The sequence below is a fragment of the Lepisosteus platostomus genome, chromosome 10 (genome assembly GCF_059453375.1).
Source record: "Lepisosteus platostomus isolate fLepPlt1 chromosome 10, fLepPlt1.hap1, whole genome shotgun sequence".
Taxonomy (NCBI): Eukaryota; Metazoa; Chordata; class Actinopteri; order Semionotiformes; family Lepisosteidae; genus Lepisosteus; species Lepisosteus platostomus.
The window spans coordinates 22,210,092-22,230,002 of record NC_142620.1 but is presented as its reverse complement, the minus strand read 5'-3'; the positions used below and the strand labels follow the sequence as shown (position 1 = coordinate 22,230,002).

At 41.3% G+C, this 19,911-nt stretch overlaps 1 protein-coding gene across 4 annotated transcripts in view; it reads left to right on the top strand.

Annotated features, from left to right (window-relative positions):
- pcnx1 (pecanex 1) overlaps positions 1 to 19,911 on the top strand; it is a 75,766-nt gene that overhangs the window by 14,498 nt on the left and 41,357 nt on the right. For 2 of the 4 annotated variants that reach the window (XM_088648810.1, XM_088648809.1), the window contains exons 4-8: positions 156 to 192; positions 2,128 to 2,214; positions 2,325 to 4,070; positions 9,047 to 9,176; positions 14,233 to 14,420. In XM_088648810.1, coding sequence (XP_088504936.1) covers positions 156 to 192; positions 2,128 to 2,214; positions 2,325 to 4,070; positions 9,047 to 9,176; positions 14,233 to 14,420 — 2,188 coding nt within the window. The remainder of the gene's footprint in view (positions 1 to 155; positions 193 to 2,127; positions 2,215 to 2,324; positions 4,071 to 9,046; positions 9,177 to 14,232; positions 14,421 to 19,911) is intronic. The other 2 variants (XM_088648812.1, XM_088648811.1) reach the window with 1 other exon arrangement.

The window sequence follows — 19,911 nt, the reverse complement described above, 5'->3', positions numbered from 1 at the left end:
GTTCTTTTTGATACTAAAAACCATGCAATCTGTATTCAGTTTAAATAACTACATGTTTTTCTTTTATTGTGTAAATCTGCACCGTCTGACCTGACCTTCACTGACTGAGCTGTCTTTGTTGTTGTCCTAATGTTGTTTTTCTTCTTTTATATTAGATTGCTTCCACACACGGAGGTACGACCACAGCGAGAGGTAAGAGTCAAAAGCATGTGACCACACTCAGTTTTTTTATACTTACTGCTAGCAAACCCGTCTGTTCCAGATCATAAAGTGTATTAACACAAATCTAAATTCTGCTTGTGCTGTTGTTTACACTGTTACGGCACCAAATGAGCAAGGAATGTTCAATGATAAACCTGTAATAAATGTAAAAGGTATAGTTTGGAAAAGTTTAATACAACTTTAAATGTTGAACGAAAAGCAGAAATGCATCAAGTTAACCTTATTCAGAGTCCAGTGTTGGTTTTGCAAATACAGTGGAACTTTCCATTCTTGCTACAAAACCCTGCATCTCTAGTGTTAATAATAGCCTTTGGTATGAGTGTCTGTGTCAGGCTCTGCATAGGTATTCAGGTTTTGTAGACTTTATTCTACACTAGGTTTCCAGACTACACTCTTTTATCCACGGAAGTAAAACTTTCCTAGGCTTTGTGTTTGACTACTGTATATGGGGAAAAAACCCCAACAAATCTAGAAACTTCCCCTGACCTTGCTCCTTTCAGGTGAAGAGAGCTTTAATGAAGCATCCAGCACAGACACATACACACCTGTTAATTATTTAGCACATCTCATCGTTTCAGCATATTGTTTCCTCCTTAGCTGGCTGGAGTATAGGACTGTAATTAACTAAGTATCACTGAAGGGAGCAGGCGACTAATGAACTTTTGTATCTTGACAGTAAGCAGAAGGTCTGTTTGCATATATAAGACTACGATTGGAGATATCTTTGTGAAGTATCTAAAAAGTCAGAGTGCACCATGGATTTCCTTTTACTGCTCAAAACCACACAAAAAAAATCCAAAAAAGAAACTGGAGTTCTTTGTTACCAACACCAGGACTAAAACATATTTGGTTTTCTTTAGCAAATAAAGCTGTAATATGCAAGATGGGTATCATTTCTCTTAGCAAGAGAAGTCTATTAATACATTCTCATTTACATTAACAACCGAGCCAAGTGGCTTACACCACTACAGGGAAGAAAGCATAGCAGTGCAAGAACGGACAACAGTCATTTAAGTAAAATAATATTTTATTAAATAAAAGTAGAATTACATCCATGTTGTGTATTTTATTCTTTTAATTTGATCTTATTTTGTTCTACACATTTGTTAGGATTTTTTTTTTAAACTGTAAACTAATTTATCTATCACGTTGTTGTAGTTTAAGATATAAAACTATATATAGAAGATATAGAAGGATGTTGATCAGTACAGTTAAAATTTAAGTTACAGTCAATCTGTGTTTTAAAATGGTTTCCAAATTAAGATGGAATCTGAAAAATCTTTAGTGTTAGAAAGTAGGTTAATCTGGATCTGGATGACAACCCCATATGCAGCATTTTGACAGAACTACAGTTGGAATTACATGCCTTTTTAAACTATAAATACAAGTTTGTTCAACTTAGTAGAAGTGTGTTTTCTTATATGTAAACACATTAGAACAGTGTCCAGCATGAGCCTATAAATACACTCTAACTTAAATACTTTCTCAAACAATAAAGTTTGTGAGTCATAAGGACCACACATAAAGTTTCATTCTCAACCCTGTTCCTCATTTTCCTCTGATTTAAAATCCAGGAGTGTTCTGGTTTAAGACAAAAACAGGAAAATGGAAACTGTATATTTAGTTCAAAAGGAATCACTAAAATGTACTTTGGAATTACATAGATATATAGGCATCAGGCTTTTTTCTGGTTTAAAGTGCTTTTTGTTCTAATTTGTATTTTAAAACGCACGCATGGAAAAGTAACAAAATGCCTCCTGGTTTTATTTAGATTTTGGGACCTGAATCTGGATGGGGTAGCTGAGAATGTTTTTGTAGAAGTGCTTTTGTGCAGTTTCCCAGAGAGAGAGTGAATAAGTTATGACTGTTGCATGAATTCCCCGTTTTCTCTTGGGCCACACGTAGGCACAGAGATGGGAAAAACCTCAGATGACATCAGCTTGAGTCTTGCTCAGAGCTGCAGCCTTTGTAAGGATGGAAGTCAAGAACAAGGTAAGGTTGTCAGGGAAGGGGGATTAGGGTGTTCATCTGTCTGGCTTGCGTTGCTGGCCTTTTAGAAGATCCTCGGCAAATTTGTTTTTGTTTCCTGTGCTTTTCACCAGACCTCACATCGGACCCAAAGATGTACTGCATGGTCTCCAATGACTCATTCGCCTCTCTGCAGCCCTCCACCTCACTGGGACCACCGGAGCTGGCCCGGGACCCTGTAGAACAGACCATGGGCCCTCTCTCACATCACGTGGACCAGTCCCTGTCGGCTGCCCTTGACACAGAGGCGGCTTCTTTAGTGCCGCTCCACTCACAGTCCTACCGCAAGGACTCCCGGCCTCGTGGTCTCCCGCGGACCTCCAGCTCAGCGGGCTCGGCCTTCCCTGACCCTTCGCTCCCAGACTTCAGCCTCTACCCCCAGGCCAGGAGGGGTGGCCTGGACCCTGTGTGTGAGCTGGAAACCTCTAAGCACCCTAGCTGTGGGGCGGGGGATACAGGCAGCCAGCTCGGTCAGATGTTGAATGACCAGGCTGCCTCATCCTCCTCCTCCTCGAGGGGACTGGAGAGTGGAGACTGCTGCCGGCACTACCAAATGGAGGCTAGGAAACTGACCTCCTCCGTTTCTCGGGAGGCAGGTGAGGGAGGTTCGGGCCTCTATCAGGGTGGGCATTGTAGGTCCCGGAGCGGACAGGGCAAATCTCTGAGAGGGGAACAGAGCGCCGACAGCCTTCGCAGCCTGAGTACACGGAGCAGTGGTTCCACAGAGAGCTACTGCAGCGGCACAGACCGTGACACTAACAGCACTGTCAGCAGCTTCCGCAGTGAGCAGACCAGCTCGACGCATGTGGAGAGCCTGCTGTCTCTATCTGGGGATGAGAAGAGCAAAGACCGGGGAGACTCCACTTTCTCTGCTGCCACCGAAAGCAGGACTCCAGGGGAAGGCGGCCTCAGCCCCAGCTGCCCGAGCCACAGCAGCAGTTCCCGGGGGCTGAGTGCCCTTGTCTCCGGAGAGGCGAACAGAAACCCCCACGCCAACGAGCTAAGCACCAAACAGCAGCCCGAGTCTGTCCCTGCACCACCTGAGCTTAGCGAGCCTTGCAGCTGTTCGGAGGAGTCCCGAGCAAGGACAAGCATGGAGAGTAGCTCCAGGTCAGCAGCCAGGGACAGGGAGAAGGAGGCTGTGCGCCCAAAGTCGGCCAACTTGATTCACCGGACTACTTCCTCCTCTTCGGGGCGTAATGGGCGGAGACGGGGAGGGAAAAAGCGGGCGAGCAGTTTTGACGCCAGCCGCCACCGGGATTACGTCTCGTTGCGCGGCATTGCCAAGCCGCGCAGTGCTGTTTTTGCAGCCGAGGAGGACTCCAGCGACCAGAGTGACCTGAGCCGCACCTCCAGCCTGCACTCGGCCCACCGCTTTAGCACGGACAGCTCTTCCAGCACCACCTCCCACTCCTGCCAGTCCCCCGAAGGCCGCTACCGCGCTCTAAAGGCTAAACACGGGGGAGCATCCACTTCCTCCAAGGGCCAGTCTGGCTCAGAAGGAGGAGGTGGTGGGGGGCGGAGGCGCTCCTCGCGCCGCACCCCAAGCACCAGTAGCACCAAAACACATGCCCGTGTGCTCAGCCTGGACAGTGGCACCGCAGCATGCCTTAATGACCCCAACAGGCTGAGGCCCCCCACCAACGCCCGCCCCCTAACCACCTCCAAGTCCGACCTGGAGGCCAAGGAGGGCGAGGTCCTGGATGAGGTGTCCCTGCTGGGCCGGGCATCACAGCTGGAGTCCGTCACCCGCTCCCGGAACAGCTTGCCCAGCCAGACAGCCTTTTCTGAGTGCCAGGATGCAGGAAGCACTACGAGAGGTAGGTGGCCATCCCATACAGCTTAGACTAAGGTCTTCACTCTAAGCTGGAGACACAAATGTGGGACATTCGTGAGCTGTGTGGCATTTTTTATAAGCTGTGGCAATTTCTGCTCGTCAGTGGCAGGGCTTAGCTCTACATGATGTATAATATCTGCTGTGGTCATGACTATAGTTAAGATCCACTACTTCACTTACAGTGATTTTCAAAAGAATTCACCCCCCTTGGGTTTGTTCACATTTTATTGTGTTGCCATATAGAATCATAATGTATCATAATCATAAGTCCCAGGCCTCTTGCAGACTGCAGCAGGTTTTCCTCCAGGATTTCTCTGTACTTTGCTGCATAATGCTACTTTTGGCTTTTTTTTCTTCACAAGTCTTCCAGGCCGTAATGCAGCACTGCATCTCCATAGCGTGTTGCTGCTAACCTGATTGGGGTGGTGTTCTCAGGATGAAGTGTGGTGCCACACCTCTGCCAAACATAGTGCTTAACATTGAGGCTAAACAGATCAACTGGTCTCATAGAATCTTCTTTAACTTGGTCTCAGTCTACCACATGCCCCTGGCAAACTGGGGTCAAAATCTGGTGTTTTTTTTCCCAACAATTGCTTTCATTTTTCACTCTTCCATGAAGACCAGATTTGTGAAGAACCCAGGCAGTTGTTGTCATATGCATGGTTTCTCCCATTTCAGCCATGGAAGACTGCTGTTCCTTTTAGAGTTGTAATAGGCCTCTTGGTGGCCTCCCTGACTGGCACCCTTCTCGCGCGGGAGCTCAGTTTTTGAGGATACCCTTTTCCGTACAGATTCACAGTTGAACAGTTTTTTTTTTCCTCCATTTCTTTACAATGGACTTTACTGTGCTTTGGGGATATTGCCTTAGAAATTTTCTTATACCTTTACCCTACTTGGTGCTTTTCAATAACCCTGTCCTGGATTTGTTTTGAATGTTGCTTTGTTGTAATTATGTAGTTTTTGCTGGGAGCTGTACAGTATTAATCAATTGTGGGACCTGCTAGAGATAGGTGTGTTTAACCCAAACTCATTTGAAACCTCGTAATTGCACACGTGAATTCAATTAAACTAATTTTGTAATGTCTCAAGGCAACAGAGCCTGAGGTGTTTCATAGCAAAGAGGGTAAATACGCAGTTATTTTCTGTCTTACATTTATAATGAATTTAGGAAGATCTATAGAATTTTATTTTCACTTTGATATTACAGATTGTTTTGTGTCTGGCAATATATGGCAATATATCTCAGTTAAATACATTATGATTCCATATTGTAACACAATAGAATGTGAAAATTCTGAGGAGGGTGAATACTTTTGAGAGCCATTAATTGATTACCTCCTTCAGTTCTTCACATACACTTCTCACACTCAACTGCTCTACACTGGTGGAGCTAAACTGCTTGTGTGTGTGTGTGTAACATGTGCGCTCCAGGACCTACTCTGCATGTGGGTTAGTGTCCTTGTCTGGAGTGTGACATAATAATCACCCACAGCAGTGAAAGCAGGAGGGGAGAGTGTGTACAGAAGTGCTGAATTCTAGTCCGTGATGAAAAAAATTGTAATTCAGTGGCTGCATGCCTTCAATAAAAATGTAACCCTGGTGTAGTTTCTTAAGGCTTTTCACAGCAGCTGACGTAAAGAACGTATTTCATTCCGAAACAAGTCCACATACCAACCATGTTAGTTCTTGTGAAGATGTACAGTAATAACGCTTCTTCTCGTCCAGTGGCCTTGCACTGGTATCTTGTCTAGCTGAAGTAAAAGCAGGAATAGTACAAGAAAAGACACCAGTCTATTCACCATCGTGACTGCTGCACGCAGGTAACAGATGGGACACAATTTCAGCATGGGGGTGTCACACACAGGGGTCTTGGAGATCCACTTAGTCTTATTGGTCACTGTTTTTAGTGATGGGCAACACCAAGCTGTTGAAAGCTATTGATGAACAGTTATCTGGTTATGCCCCTTGAGTGCTGAAGAGGACCTAGGTTTTAGTGTCAACTGATGTCTTAAGTTACCAAATGTGTTTAATTGATCAGTAATTTAATGATGACTTACAAAACCTGTTGGGCTGCTGCTCTCCAGGTCCAGAGTTTGAGTTCCTTGTACCTAAACAAAGTTCAAAAGGGTGTCATAAATCCTTAGAATATGATGCATTTTCCTTTTCTACCGGCTGTAGAATAAAGCTGTGAAGCAGTGTGCAATGTATCACAACTTTCACGCAAAAAAGATTTCCTAATGTTCAGTAAATGTTCATCTGCTCACTAAACTGTCATTAAGGTCCACATTGCATGGCGTTACAGCCAATTTAGTTTTTATTGCCTCTGTAAAACCAAGGGCTTTTCAGAGTTACAACTTCCCATAATGTTTTGTTTCCATTACATAATAGATGTGTCTGTGGGAACTGTTGTTAATGTGTTTTCTAAATAAGAAACTTTTACATCTAAAAATGTAAAAAGTGTTTATTTAGAAGTGATTTTCTGCAGGCATAGTGTATTGCAAATATATAATATTAAACATGGGGGGACTGACAATGCTTTCTAAAATGGTAAAAATTAAATATTTGGAAAAAGTGAAGAATTGTAATATATTAATTGTTAAGTTATGAAGGTGATAATTATAAAGAAATGTATTGCTCCAACCTCAATGTCAAAGTAGATTTAGATTTTAGATATTCCCCAAAAGTGAATACTGTAAGCAATTAAAGAATCATTTTGGGGTTTAGGAATATTTTTATCCCCTGACTTTCTGATCATTTTTAAAAATTGATCTGTTACCTTTTTAACGCATCCTTATATCTTGCTTGCCACTGAGAAACATGCAAGTGTAGCTCCCTCTGCACAGTATTAAAATGAAATGACTCCCTAATGAGGTTTTAATAGTTCATGGATTCACACCCAAAGGCTGCATCTCCTTGGTAATTGGACATCAATTCAAACACTGTTTCTTAACACAGTGGTTGGTCTGAATCTACAACCATGTTGATTTAAGGTGGGATAGGTCCAGTTTGAACCATCTATTTTGAAAATGCTACAAATCTGTATTCGGAAAAACAAAAAAATCATTAAATAGTAAAAAAGGAGCACCCCATTAAGTCATGAGTAAGTATGCAGTTTTAACCATATTGTAGGGGCATGAGTTTTCATCTTTGAAACACAGACCTAAAGTGGTGACCTCGTTGGCGGAGCCTGTAGTATGCTGAATTGTTCCATGTGTGCTGACAAGACAGAAAATAGCTTAAATAATGTTTCAAATTCAAGGCAAGGGAGGGAGGTTGAGTAATGCAAGAAATTCTCATTTGTTTTGCTGTTTTTTTCTTCTCAGACTTTGTAACAAACCTTAATTTGTAAGTATAAATTGTGTCATCTAAAAAAGCTGGTTTTGCTAGCCTGTTATTTAAGTTGTCAGGATGGAAAAGTGAAGCATGCAATCAATTATTCTCCGTCTCGTGTCCCATGTTTTTCATAGCGGAAGCAGTGCAGTAGCTGTCATACAGTCCCATATTGACCAGCTGCTATCTGGGCTTTTAATCAGGATTGCCTGATTGTATGTTGTTCATTGAGCTGATGATTGCAATGTTCAGAAGTTGTATCTGCCCGGTAAAACATGGGCGTTAAGTTGTGTTCCAGATTCAGTGGATTTATGCTTGGTTTCAAACATTGTCACAGAACATGCTTTTTTATTGTATTGATTGATTTTTCAGCCCACCAGAGCTCTTATTTATGTATCCAGACCTTTTAAATAAGCTACCATCTTGCGTAAGTTCAGTTGTTTCCAGTTGTTTAAATAATTGAATATTTCAAGGTATCTGTATAGCAGCTTTAACCAGACATGTTTTGGGAACTGAAAACAACTTAAAATACCTGATTAGCTATTTTGCTAGTTTCGTAACTTAGTTGCCATAAGTAATGGGGAGCTCGACACATATTGTCCCAAGATCCGTGTTGAAAACCATGTCTTAAAACCAAACCTCATCTTCAGGGTCCAGCAGACTTTCCCTATTTCTTTACATTACTCGCAGGTTAACCTGTGGGTAAATTAGTCTGTTTAGGCCTTAGTTGGATCTATTTAACTCTTCTACAAAGTAGCACTATTGATAACACTCATAATGTCCTCATTTACTTTCCTCCCACTACCTGGAACTTAGTCTGTTGTGAAACAGGCTTGTATTTCTGTATATTGTTGGCACTTGCACATCAACATATACTGTACAGGGTTTCCTTAGTGTTTTTTTTGTTTAAGTCAAGGAATATGTTAATGCTGGTTTATGACTCTGAACCACTGTGTTTGTGACTTCAGACACATTTGTGAGGTCTTATTATTTTCTGGGGCTATAACACCTTAACAGGCCTCTGGGCAGGGTGAGTGCTGATTTCCATCAGCTTTATTACTGTCTCAAGCCACTTTTTCCACATTTATTGAAAGAAGAAAGGTTGGTTCTGCTTCTCCATGTCTGCTGAATGTGACACACTTTTTTGGCAGAGTAATTGAAAACAAAGTGATTCCAAACTTCCCAAAGCAGATTTCAGTAGTTTAGGATTTCAGGTGTCTACTCCAGACAGTTTTTCAACAATTCCTATGCATTTGTACCTACTGCACGGTTTGGTAATGCCTCCATCTGCCTCCAAACTTTGAAACATATTTTTCAAGTATCCCATCTTCTCTTCTAGTTTTCTTATTATACCTGAGCTGTGCCTTTTGGTTTAGGCTCCTGTTTTATTTTGAATTGGTTTGAATTTGTTGATTTCCTCTGATGAAGACACACCTGAAGTTCAGTGCTACCTGTCATAGTTGCCCCCTGCTCTGTCTCAGTTGCGTTAAAGTGCATTTTAAAATTCTGAAGACTGTAATAGCGTAATTCCAGGGTGGGGGGTGCTGGTCCAGGGCACAACACGACTGTAGCAAAACCTTTTTGTAATAGTGAATTGCCGCTTGCTGACACTCTCTCTTGCCATGGCAGCCCCAGCGAGTGAGGAGACGGTAACGTTTCGCCGCGAGCGCAGCACGTTTAGGCGGCAGGCAGTGCGGCGCCGTCACAACGCGGGGAGTAACCCCACGCCTCCCACCTCCCTCATCGGATCACCTCTCAGGTACGCCATGGGCCCTGCCAGGCAGCGCCGCATGCAGCCTCTCCCTTCCTCACTACTCACTCGTTCTGCACAGCTCCATCCCCCGGCTGACACCAATGCGCCCCTGGTGCTTGGTAGAGGGGCACTGCGTGGTCTGGTTTGCTTAGGTGCTGCGCTTGCATTAAAGTGTTCTCAAAATGTTATACTTTGTAGATGTTTCATTTTTTCCATTTTTTCTGTCAGGCATTGTCTTTATTACATTTTTACTTTTGCCCAATACCTTTACCTGTGGTAAGGTTTGTAGTTGTAGTAGAACAGATCCACTCATTTTCATTATTGAGAGCTGAAGTCAGGCAAAGTAGTTCTTGATTTGAAGTGCAAACTCAATTTTTCCAAACAATTTCTTTATATTTTAATTGATATTTTAACTAAATTTCTATACTGTGTCACATGTAGATGTTATATTTTACAGAATCATTTTCTGTTTATGGAAAATGCTCACTTTAAATCACACTACAGTAAAAACCTTTGAAATACACTCACACCAATTAATGGTTGGGCTTACAGTGATATAAATTAAATGGAATCTTTTAAAACCACATTCAAATATCGATACAGTCTCCCCAACCCCAGGAAGAAAAACACCTTGTAGGATGCGGTGATATTGTAACTCACCCATTCCGGTTATTGTGATGGGATTTTCATTTGCCATTAAGAGGTTTAATTTTCACTGCTCTGCTCTTATACTATTGATTTTCTTATACATTTCCTGAAAGGGAGCAAATTAATTTAACTTGATTGCCTGCAAGATAGGACATATTGTCCTTTGGGCATCTGCAGTTTTAATGTTGTCAGGTTGTTGCACTGTACAGATGTCAGTTCTAAAGGCTTGTGCCACTGACTCTGCACTATAGTTGCTGCCTGCTACCCTGGGATTTGATCAGTGTGCCTTTCTCTAATACAAGGGAACTGAGGATGCAGCAGAAATTAAGAAAGACAATGCCTTTCACCCTCCTTTTTTATGTCCTCATTCTTTCATCTGTCCCTTCCCCCAAACCTATGGTGTACTTTTGACATTGAGCCTGCTTTCCTCTTTCGTAGAACCTGGTCTTATCTCCTTCCAGCTAGCTTGCTAAAGATCTCTCTGACATACGAAGGACTCCATAACTTCCAGTGGTGCTTTGTACTGGGCAGGGTTATCCTTGTACCTTTAATGAACTCAGAGACGGAAATAGAAAGATACTGCCATGAAGCAGAAACTTACCAGCCTGATAATTGTAAGGAAACCCCAGTAATATAGGTATGGTTTCTTAATAATTAAAAAAAAATCAGAGGCAGAGACAGAAGTCAACCATACCTGAGCCCTGTTGGTCTTTGTGTATGTATGACAAGATATTACACTGTAATATCTTTTTGACAGTTCTTTGCAAAATGTTAAAATGGGTCAGCTTAGCTACAGATAAGCTCAATTAAATTAAAAAACAAACCCACAGACTCTGACTCTCCCCACAGGACTGGAGTTGTGCAACACTAAATTACACTAGCTGTTTCATAAACTGAATGGAGGCGCCATAGAGAAAGGAAAACGTGATGCTCCATTTGTCCACCTCAGAGCCATACATATAAAGCCAGGTGCTCGTTCTATGGCTTCTGCTTCCAAAGCAGACACGATGCATGTTGTGAATAATGAAGCTTTCACTTTCCTGAGCACATGGGGCTAATTTTACTGTATGGCAAAAATAGGAGTAACAGTGCAACAACAGCTACAGCTTTTACTAGCCACTGGGTGTCAAGATCAGTGGGAATCTCATTGGAGGAATGACTCCTGGCCATGCGAGGAGCACACATCCCACGTGGCCATCGCTGATGAAGAGGGGGCCAATGGTGCTGGCGGCTGCCGCTGTTTGCTCCTCAGAATCCGAACGAGGAGAGGAACAGATGGCTGGTTGTGAGTAGCAGGGTACGGGATGCCAGGAGAGATCATTCACATTGCCAGAAACAGCAGGCAGCCAATGTGGAATTTAAGACGGCATGGTCTCAAAATGAGGCCTTATTTGAGGAGAATCCATTTTTGAGGAGAATGTTACGGGATTGGTTAAAACCCACACGTCATTGTGGAGCCACATGTATATCATTCACCGTGTAGCGGTATGGCACAGTTCACACCTCGAGTTCCAGTACTGCGTCTTTTTTCTGAATGCATTGCCCTCAATGTCTGCCCTGATGAGCACATAAGAACAGTTTCAAACAAGAGGAGACCACTCAACCCATCTAGTTTGGTAGTAGCTCATTGATCACATCCAGACATGTCTTGAATGGAGCTCAAGTATCAGCTTCAACAACATGGCAGGGTAGCTTGTTTCTTTTCAGCTGTCCTTAAAAACCTTCCATTAGCCGTCCCTCTGTCTGTTGAGGATCCAGCACAACAGTGTTTAGAGTAGATTATTCTCCCTGGCAATTACTAAGACATTGTTCTGGTCTATAGCTGATAGCTTCTGGACTCTCAGGAGGTTTCTTATGCAACCATGAAGAACTTTAGGCTATCAGATTTAAGTGATCATTGTAAGTGAAACTAAGCAATCTGAGTCCAAATGAGCTTGTGTCATTAACTTTATGAATGGTAGTCATTGTTTGCTGCTGTTGTAGTTGATTTGTAATCAAAAATACATTCTTTATTGAATAGTCCTCTGGTGGATAAAATGTGCATTAAAATGGTGCTGTCATGGACTTTTGTCCTTTGTTTACTGTTTCCATGTGTCCTGCTATTCATAGCATCTCAGCTGAACACTGATATGAAAAGCTAAGCAAGTCTGACTCTGACCAGAACTAGGTTATTACAAATGGCAGATCAGGCTGCTTTTGGAATTAAAGTGTTTGGGCCAATCAATTATTGTTCTACCAGCTTGGCCAGAAGTTGGAGAATATTGAGTTTTTAACATTAAACCAATGTCCTCTTATTGCTGAGGATGTTTAGGATCCCAAGACACAGTAACAGGAACCTTTGTGTCGTGGCTGATAATATAAAAAGCATTATAAATTCTAGCTTATCTTGCCTTATAGTCTAAAATCTGTTTCCTGCCTCACACTTATAACCCCATAAGAAAAACATCTTAGACTTTATGCTTCAGAACAGTTTTCTGTATTAAACAGGAAGTTTGTCATCTTTAAATCAGGTGCTGGCATCTGTAAAGTTCACATAAACATGATAAAAAAACGCTTTCTTTTATGTAAAAATCATTGCCCAGTTTTTCATGGGTAACCTTTTGAGCACACATTTTTAAACAGTATTGGTTATTAATGATTAATGTAGTAAAATGTAAATCTTCTTTGTAGATTTTGGAAGTTAACAGCACATGTTACAGTGGTTTGTCAGGTGCACACTTTCTTCTCCTAAAGGCATGAGAAGGTTCTCCTAAAATGTTTGGAAAACTTATGGTTTCTAAACCACTGCTCCCGAAACAGCACTTTACAGTGTCAAATAGAGAATATTTGCTTTTTTCCTCAACAATGGATCAGTCACCTGAAAGAGAGTTTCTGGAGCAAAATTTTCAGCTAGCCACAACTCGTATTGTTGTCCTGTCACCTTTGTGTGTCCCTCGTGCCTCCTTGTGCAGGAAACTTGATAGCATTTCTTCACAACATGGTGGGTAATCTTCTGCTCCCCGTTTTCCATTGCTGCACCCGTTAATCAATTCGTATTATAGACAGTGGAGGAGTTATGACTACAGGTTTCTTTGTATGATGAGAAAATTTGTAAATACAAATAGGATTTGGACTCAAAATCCAGATTTCAAGAAATAATGCCATGGCATAAAATCCAAATATTTTAAGACTACCCCCTTGGTTTGTAGCAGAATTGAAGAAGCTGCTGCATAAAATGTATTGTTCACAAAGTGTACACTACACAAAGTGTATTGTTCTCTTTCCATTATTTGTACATTTTTGAGTCACCGGTTACTTTTCATTTCTACACCCACCCAATTTGTAAGAGCCAGTTGTTTCTTTTCATTTCCCACCAACTATTACTCAGGGAGAATGAGGAAGTGTAGGCTGGTTCCACTGATTCTCCCCCCCCCCAGCAGGAAGACATTCAGGAATAAATAGAAAGAAAGTCTGCAGTGAAACACAGGAAAGTCAGCGCCAATTGTTGGAGAGGTGTGTCCATCACTGACATCACTGCAAGTTTCCTGCTACACCAAGGAAATCCCTGGAGCTGGCTTTTTGCTGAGAACAGAGAGCCCTGGCCAAGTCAGTCCTGAAAAGAACAACATCTGTATGTGAATGAAGACAGGTTGTCTGCATTCAGAAGCTCTTTGCGTTTAAGCACAAAGTCAAGGTTATTATCTGTTACAGAACTCCCCTCCATCAGCTGTCTATGACTTCAAGAGAAATAAATGGGTTGAAGCCTGATGCCCTGCTTTGTTTCACCAAACTTTTCTCTGTATATTAGTGTGAAAGCATACTTAAATGACCGATTTTGAGTAAGATGTTTTTAATTTCAATTGAGCTGTCCAGTTAAACGGGATGGGAGGAGGCTGTTCCAGTTGAAAGAATGGATTCAGTAAGTTAGAAAGACTGGACAGCATTTCACTTGAACAAGTATTTAATGAGCTCAATAACATACATTATAAATAAGCCCTTTTTAATGTTATGGTCTGTCATGTCTTAATGTCAAGTTCTCATACGCTTGTCTCAAAGGTCAGCTTATTTTTTGCTGTCAAGTTTTCCACACCACTCTTGCCTTTTGTTGTGAAGAATTCTTTGGTGTAATGTTGCTAGAATATTTAGAATTTCTTTGCTAGTATTCATTTTCTCTCTCATTCTCTTTCTGCGACCTGCTTTTTTTGTGTCTCCTGGCTCCCACTGCACTCTTCCTTTCCTCTCGCTTTTCATTCTGATCTGTCCATTTGTGTCCCATTTTTTTATCCTGCACATGCTTTGGCCAACCCCCTTAACTCTTTTCTTGATATTGAACCCTTAATCCTTCTCGAACCTCACTGACTCACCCTGTGTTTGTTTGCCCCATGTCTCTCTAACCCCTTCCCTTCACCGGCCCCCATCCCTGTTTCTCTAACAGTCTTCAGGAAGCTCTGCAGGGCCCCCAGCCATCCACTTCCCAGGTCAAAGGGCAGTCCCGCCCTCCCTCCCAGGCAACCGTGCTGAGCGCAAGCGCCTCCCTGCTGGCCAGGAACGGAAGTGTCCACCTTGAGGGCTCTCAGGACAAAGCGTCTACTGTGGGCGGAACCAGTTTGCACGATGAGTTTGGTAGGCAGCACAACTTGCATGTCAGGGTACGGTTTCCTCATGTTCCCAAGCTGACTGCAAAGGCCTTTATGAGAAGGAGCAAAAAGAAGTGTTTCAATCACTGGAAAAGCTGAATTTAATCATGCTGACTTGTATTTAGTAACAACTAATGTTTTTTGCAGTATTTTGCTACATACTGTGCTTACTGTAAAATTTTAGTTGGCTGTCTTTGTCCTCTTTGGTACAGTACATTACCAAGGCTTTGTAATTATTTTTTGCTAATATAGTATTATATGATACAATTGTACCTAAGGGCCCATGAAAGTTGCAAATGCTTAATATATTTTAAGGCAATAATAAGTCTCTTGCTGACTTTGTAGTAGGTGTAGGTCCCTTGGATATATAGCTAGCCAGACTTGATGTGGGTGGACAGTACCCTATCTGTAGTACGTACAATTCACAAATACTAGAAAAATATGGCCAATTTTAGTTAGATGTGAAGTGAACCAGCACACTGGAGTGCATATCAGTATATGAAACAATCCCATTTCAATTCATGAAAATGCTCCATTGTCTTAAAGAGCAAAATTATGTTGTTGTGTAGAAGCAATATGAAACAGCTTGCAGAAACAGTTGTCCACAGCTCTTTATACTAAATGTTGCTGACAGATTTTTGGTTGGTCCATTATGTGACTCTTGAAATGTAAAGGCTCCCTATTGAAATTTGGTTGGCCTGCTTTTTGTGGATGGTTCCACTCATCAGCTGCACTCTGATACTGTGACACAGCCAGCTCTGGCGAGTGTTTCTGAGAATAAAGCCTCACTTTTGACTTTTGACATATTCCTGTTTCCAGGTGAGGGTTGTTTGGTCCAAACCACAGTTTTCCTTTTATTTTTGCAATCAGTTTTCTTATCTTGTGCCCATAAAGCATTGCAGCTCCCAGTTTAAACCAGTAAATGTTTTACTTTCCTGTAGTTCAGAACTCTCTCACTAATACACGTCTTTGTTGGCAAATTATAGGCATCATGTAACCCATTATGACAGTTTCTTTTAGTGTTTATTTTCCAAAATGGTTCTAACCTCGTGGCTATTATAATAGTTAATATAAATGTAATGAATTCCCACATGTTGCTAAAAATTTTGTATGTGATGTGAATGCAATATTGCTGTCCTCATTCTGATGGGATTTGAGTGATAAATCCACCACACTTCCTCTTGGGATAGCAGTCTTGATCCATGCCAGGTGTGTGTGCTCGAAGCTCATGTCTGTCAGTGTGACATCTCGCCCAGATTGAACTGAGCAATGACTTTCTCTCCAAGCCTTGATGCCTGTAACTGGAAATTCACTCGCAGCTGTGAGAGACACAAGAATATAAAAAAGTAAAACATGAGTGGAGGTCATTCAGACCTGTAGCAGCTTCTGAGAACAGTGATGAAAGCAAGTACAAACATACAGTACAAAATTGCTAAAGTTTAAGAACTGACCCATCATCAGTTTATTGGGATTGGTTAGAAATTGGTTAGACATTTTGGCCATAGGTAACCATTAATTTGTCAGGGATCAAGCCATTAAATCCTTTCTGGTCTGTGATCAGCATCTTAAATCTCTTAGTTTTTTTGCCTGTTAACATTTTATTGCTTGGGTTCCAGACAATAAGTTAATTCACATGTAATGTTTGATTCCATATTTATTCAGAAACCTCAGCAAGGCTTTTCACCTTGCATGCTTGCTGATATAGATTTGACTTTTGGTGGAAGCTGTAACTCCTCCAGGCAAGCACAGTGCCAGCCATTGTAGCACTCCAACCTTTATAATCCTGTCGTTAGGCCAATTGATTCTCTAGGGTAGTTAAACTGAAGCTTTTGTCTTCTGATTAACATTTGGAGAGTGTTGATTAATCAGCCGGTTACAAGTAACTTTTTGATTGGCCTACCATTGTGAGATTTCTGGTGTGATTCTGGCCTTTCTGTGAGACAGGTGAAGCTAATTGTGTGTCTCATGGAGAGCAAGCTGGGGTATGCGAAAAGACAAATTCCTAATACAAGAAATTGTATATGGCTAATAAAGTGATCTTATCTTATCTCCCTCTCTCTTAGTATCTACTAGATGCCATTGTTTCAGTCCCAGTCGGTTTATGTTGGGCCTTAAAGTGTTGTTGATCTTTTTCTAGAGACAGAGGCTCCCTGTCTTGACCCCCTAGGGTAGTCTCTGTTGTCTTTGTGTTTATGTGACTCTTCCTGAAGAGCAAGGAAGTGCCTCAGGTTGCTAGGAGATGTGACAGCAGCTGCATTAGGAACTGGGTCATGTGACTTTTTGTTGACAAGGTGGCAGACTTTACACTCAGAAATCTGGTTGAAGCCTTTCAAATTAATGAAGAGATAATAAGCAGTGGAAGCTGGGAGCCGAGGAGACCTTTTTCTTCCTGCGAAACCTGTTTATTTTTTACACAGCCCTATAGATATGTCTGGAGCTCAGCCTGTATGTCATTAAGCTCCAGTTTTGGACTGTTGGGAGTACTTTACACCATGCAGTTAATTATTTTTTTTAACTCGAATTCAGACAAAAAAGAGCTTAGAATGCCATTTAAGCTGCAACACAAGATGTTGTGATTCTGACAAGAAATCTAGCCGTTGCCAAGTAAAAGGGCTGCTCTGCGATGAGAACAGGGGTGAACTGGGGTAAGGGGTTACCCCCAGAATGCCATTTACATATGGTTGAGCCAGTACCACGTGTGATTTGTCCACAGCAAAGATGTAGGTCTAGTCTGAGACAAGTAATCGCTAGTTCCCGCTTTACCATTTCCTGAAATGCTCAAAAAATGCTTTCATTTTGTTTAATTTCTACTCCATTCTATTCTAACCATGCCTTTTCAGTTTAGTATTTTGGTTTGAGAAGTGCTGTCTTGCTGTTTGTACAAAAAGGCTGATGTAGGTTTAAAGTTTTAAAAACCTAGAGTCTGTGCTGTTGTGTCTTGCTGGTTCAAAAATGCTTAACAAACTGCCTCTGTTGAGCTAATTTGGGGAGGCTGTGAATGTGGTGCAGACAGTGGTTAAGGTTTTATGAACTTCCTGGTGTCTGAGTCACAATGTGTTACCCAGTATAGGTTACTAAACATGGCTTCATGCTCTGTTGTTTGGATTAGTTGAGTTAAAACTGAGGACCTATTATACTGTAGGTGATGCTGCAGCAGCCATTGTTGTTGAACAATTCATCACTCCCGGTGTTTGCAAAAATATCTTTCAAGACTTCTTTGTCAGTTGTTCTTGAGTGTTATCTTCCTTAACCTTGAATATACTGCATGCAAAATGCCAACAATGGATTCCACTGTACAATTTTACTTTTCTGTACAGGGCATAATGACCTTCAGTTGAAATCATTAATATAGTAATCTATTGATAAAGTGATTAGACCCAAGGAAATATTAAACTTTAGTTCCGCATTGTGCATTAGCCAACAAAGTTTGTTTGGAAATACAAAGCGGGCAATTGTAGCAACCTTCACAGATTTACAGAGAGGAACGTTTCTGCAGTTGCCTGTTCTTTGTTTCCAAATACACAGCTTATTGCCATTTCACTTTGTTGCGTTCAAATACAGTATCCTTAAAGAAACTTTGTTTTGGTTTGGGAGACAGCACATTTTTTTTTCTTAAGCGGGCTGTGTTCATCTTTTGGCGGATAGTCTGTACTTACTGTATTTGTTTAATGTTGGTGGAAGACTGGAATTTGATAGGGTTATCTCCTGGGTAACACTGATTCGCATGTATTAAGGCAAGCAGCCTGTTAAGCTGGCTTGACAAATTTTTCCACTGTGTTCTTTCTTACCTTTGCTAACTGTAGGAATGCTGAACAGCCAGCTTCCAGTGAGGTCCTTTGGAATTTCCCGCGAGTTAATAGTTAGTCTTTGCCCTCCTTTGCCAGCTGAACAAGACAGAAGCAATTACTGCCTCCCCAGTAGACTCTTAAAGGTGGTTGTGTTATTAAACACTGCTCCCACATTACAGCCTGTGCCGTGCCCTCAGTCATGGGGGGCCATAGATGGGGGCAGTTCAATATTATATGTTGTGAATCTCAGTACCTCAGTGAAAAGTAAGATTTGGGAAATTTCGACTCTGTATTGGATTCCACACCCTGTCATGTGTTTTTCTTATTTCTTATGCATGCATTTACAGTAGTAACATTTTTGCAAGTCACTGAGATCTTATGTGAAACTGAATAAAATCATTCTACTTGTTATGTATGCCTGAAGAAAATCAGTACCCAGTGTCTTGTTCCCTGTTGATTGTAGCTTCGTTAAATCTTTATGGTATAATTATTTTGTGGCTAGGAAGGGACAAAATAAATGACTAGCCTCTATTTTTTTTCTTCAAAATACTTCTGTCTTATTCATGGCTTGTGGACTTTCTGTTGCTTTAAAAAATCACATCTGTCCAAAACATAAATGATTTGGGGATTGATTATACACAATGTGTCGACCTCTTTACTATTAACTGGACTTGGCTGGATTCTTCATCATTGTCATTTACCTTCACCAGATATTGATTTTGCATTTAGAGCACGTGTGATTTTAATGAAATAAAGTGGTATTAAGACAGGTAATTCACTGAGTTATTGATGAATGCCTATAGCATTCATAAGTGTTACTGAGCTCAATTTAACTTCTAGTCCATTTGTGGGAATAAATCAAGTACCTGAATTGTTTAAATCAACAATATTGCGAAACCATTGAAATGACTTCAGATGGTTTATATGGTGGAAAACCTAAAAATGCAACCTGCAATTGATTCTGTTTGATAAGATCTGGCAGTGGCAGCATTTATTCTTTCTAAATCAAGTTCCTAACGTGACATTTAGAAGTCATGTGACGTGGCTGCCCTGCTGCAGTCACGCCAGTTACTGCTACAGAAGTCGTGGGTATTAATGTTGTTCTGGTGAAGAGAGGTTCAGTTCATGTGGATCTTGGAGCTGTTTTGATTTTTGTTGCTCCTCCATGGCGTCTTTTTGTAATAAATAAAATAGTATCCAGTTCTCTGTTCCCCTTTAAATTTGTTCCTTTTTTGTAAAATGTTGTAAAATTGTTGGAATGTAGTGCTTGCCCTGGCCAGTATCGGCACACACCCACCCCCAAACTTACACTCCATAAAGAAAATAACTACAAAAGAAAGTTTATTTGATTCAGAGGAAATAAATACAGGCTGTACAGTATATACACATTGATGCACAGGACTCTGTTCGTGTTTTTTTTCATCTTAATTTTGTTGTAAAAACAAGAGTTTGTTTTTTTTGTTACATGCAACTTGCGGTTAATGTAGCTTGGCAGAAAAGTCTTTATGAATATGTTCCCCAAAGTCTAAAGAAATAGCTCTGTCTATGGCAGTGCTCTGGGGCATTTGGCTATTATTCAGGAAAGGGAAGAAAAGAGTATTCACATTTTCATCTGTAAAATTTGTCCAGAAACCTCTATTCTGAAAGTAGATTGTGTACTTCATCATAGTTTTCTTAACATTGTAGGAA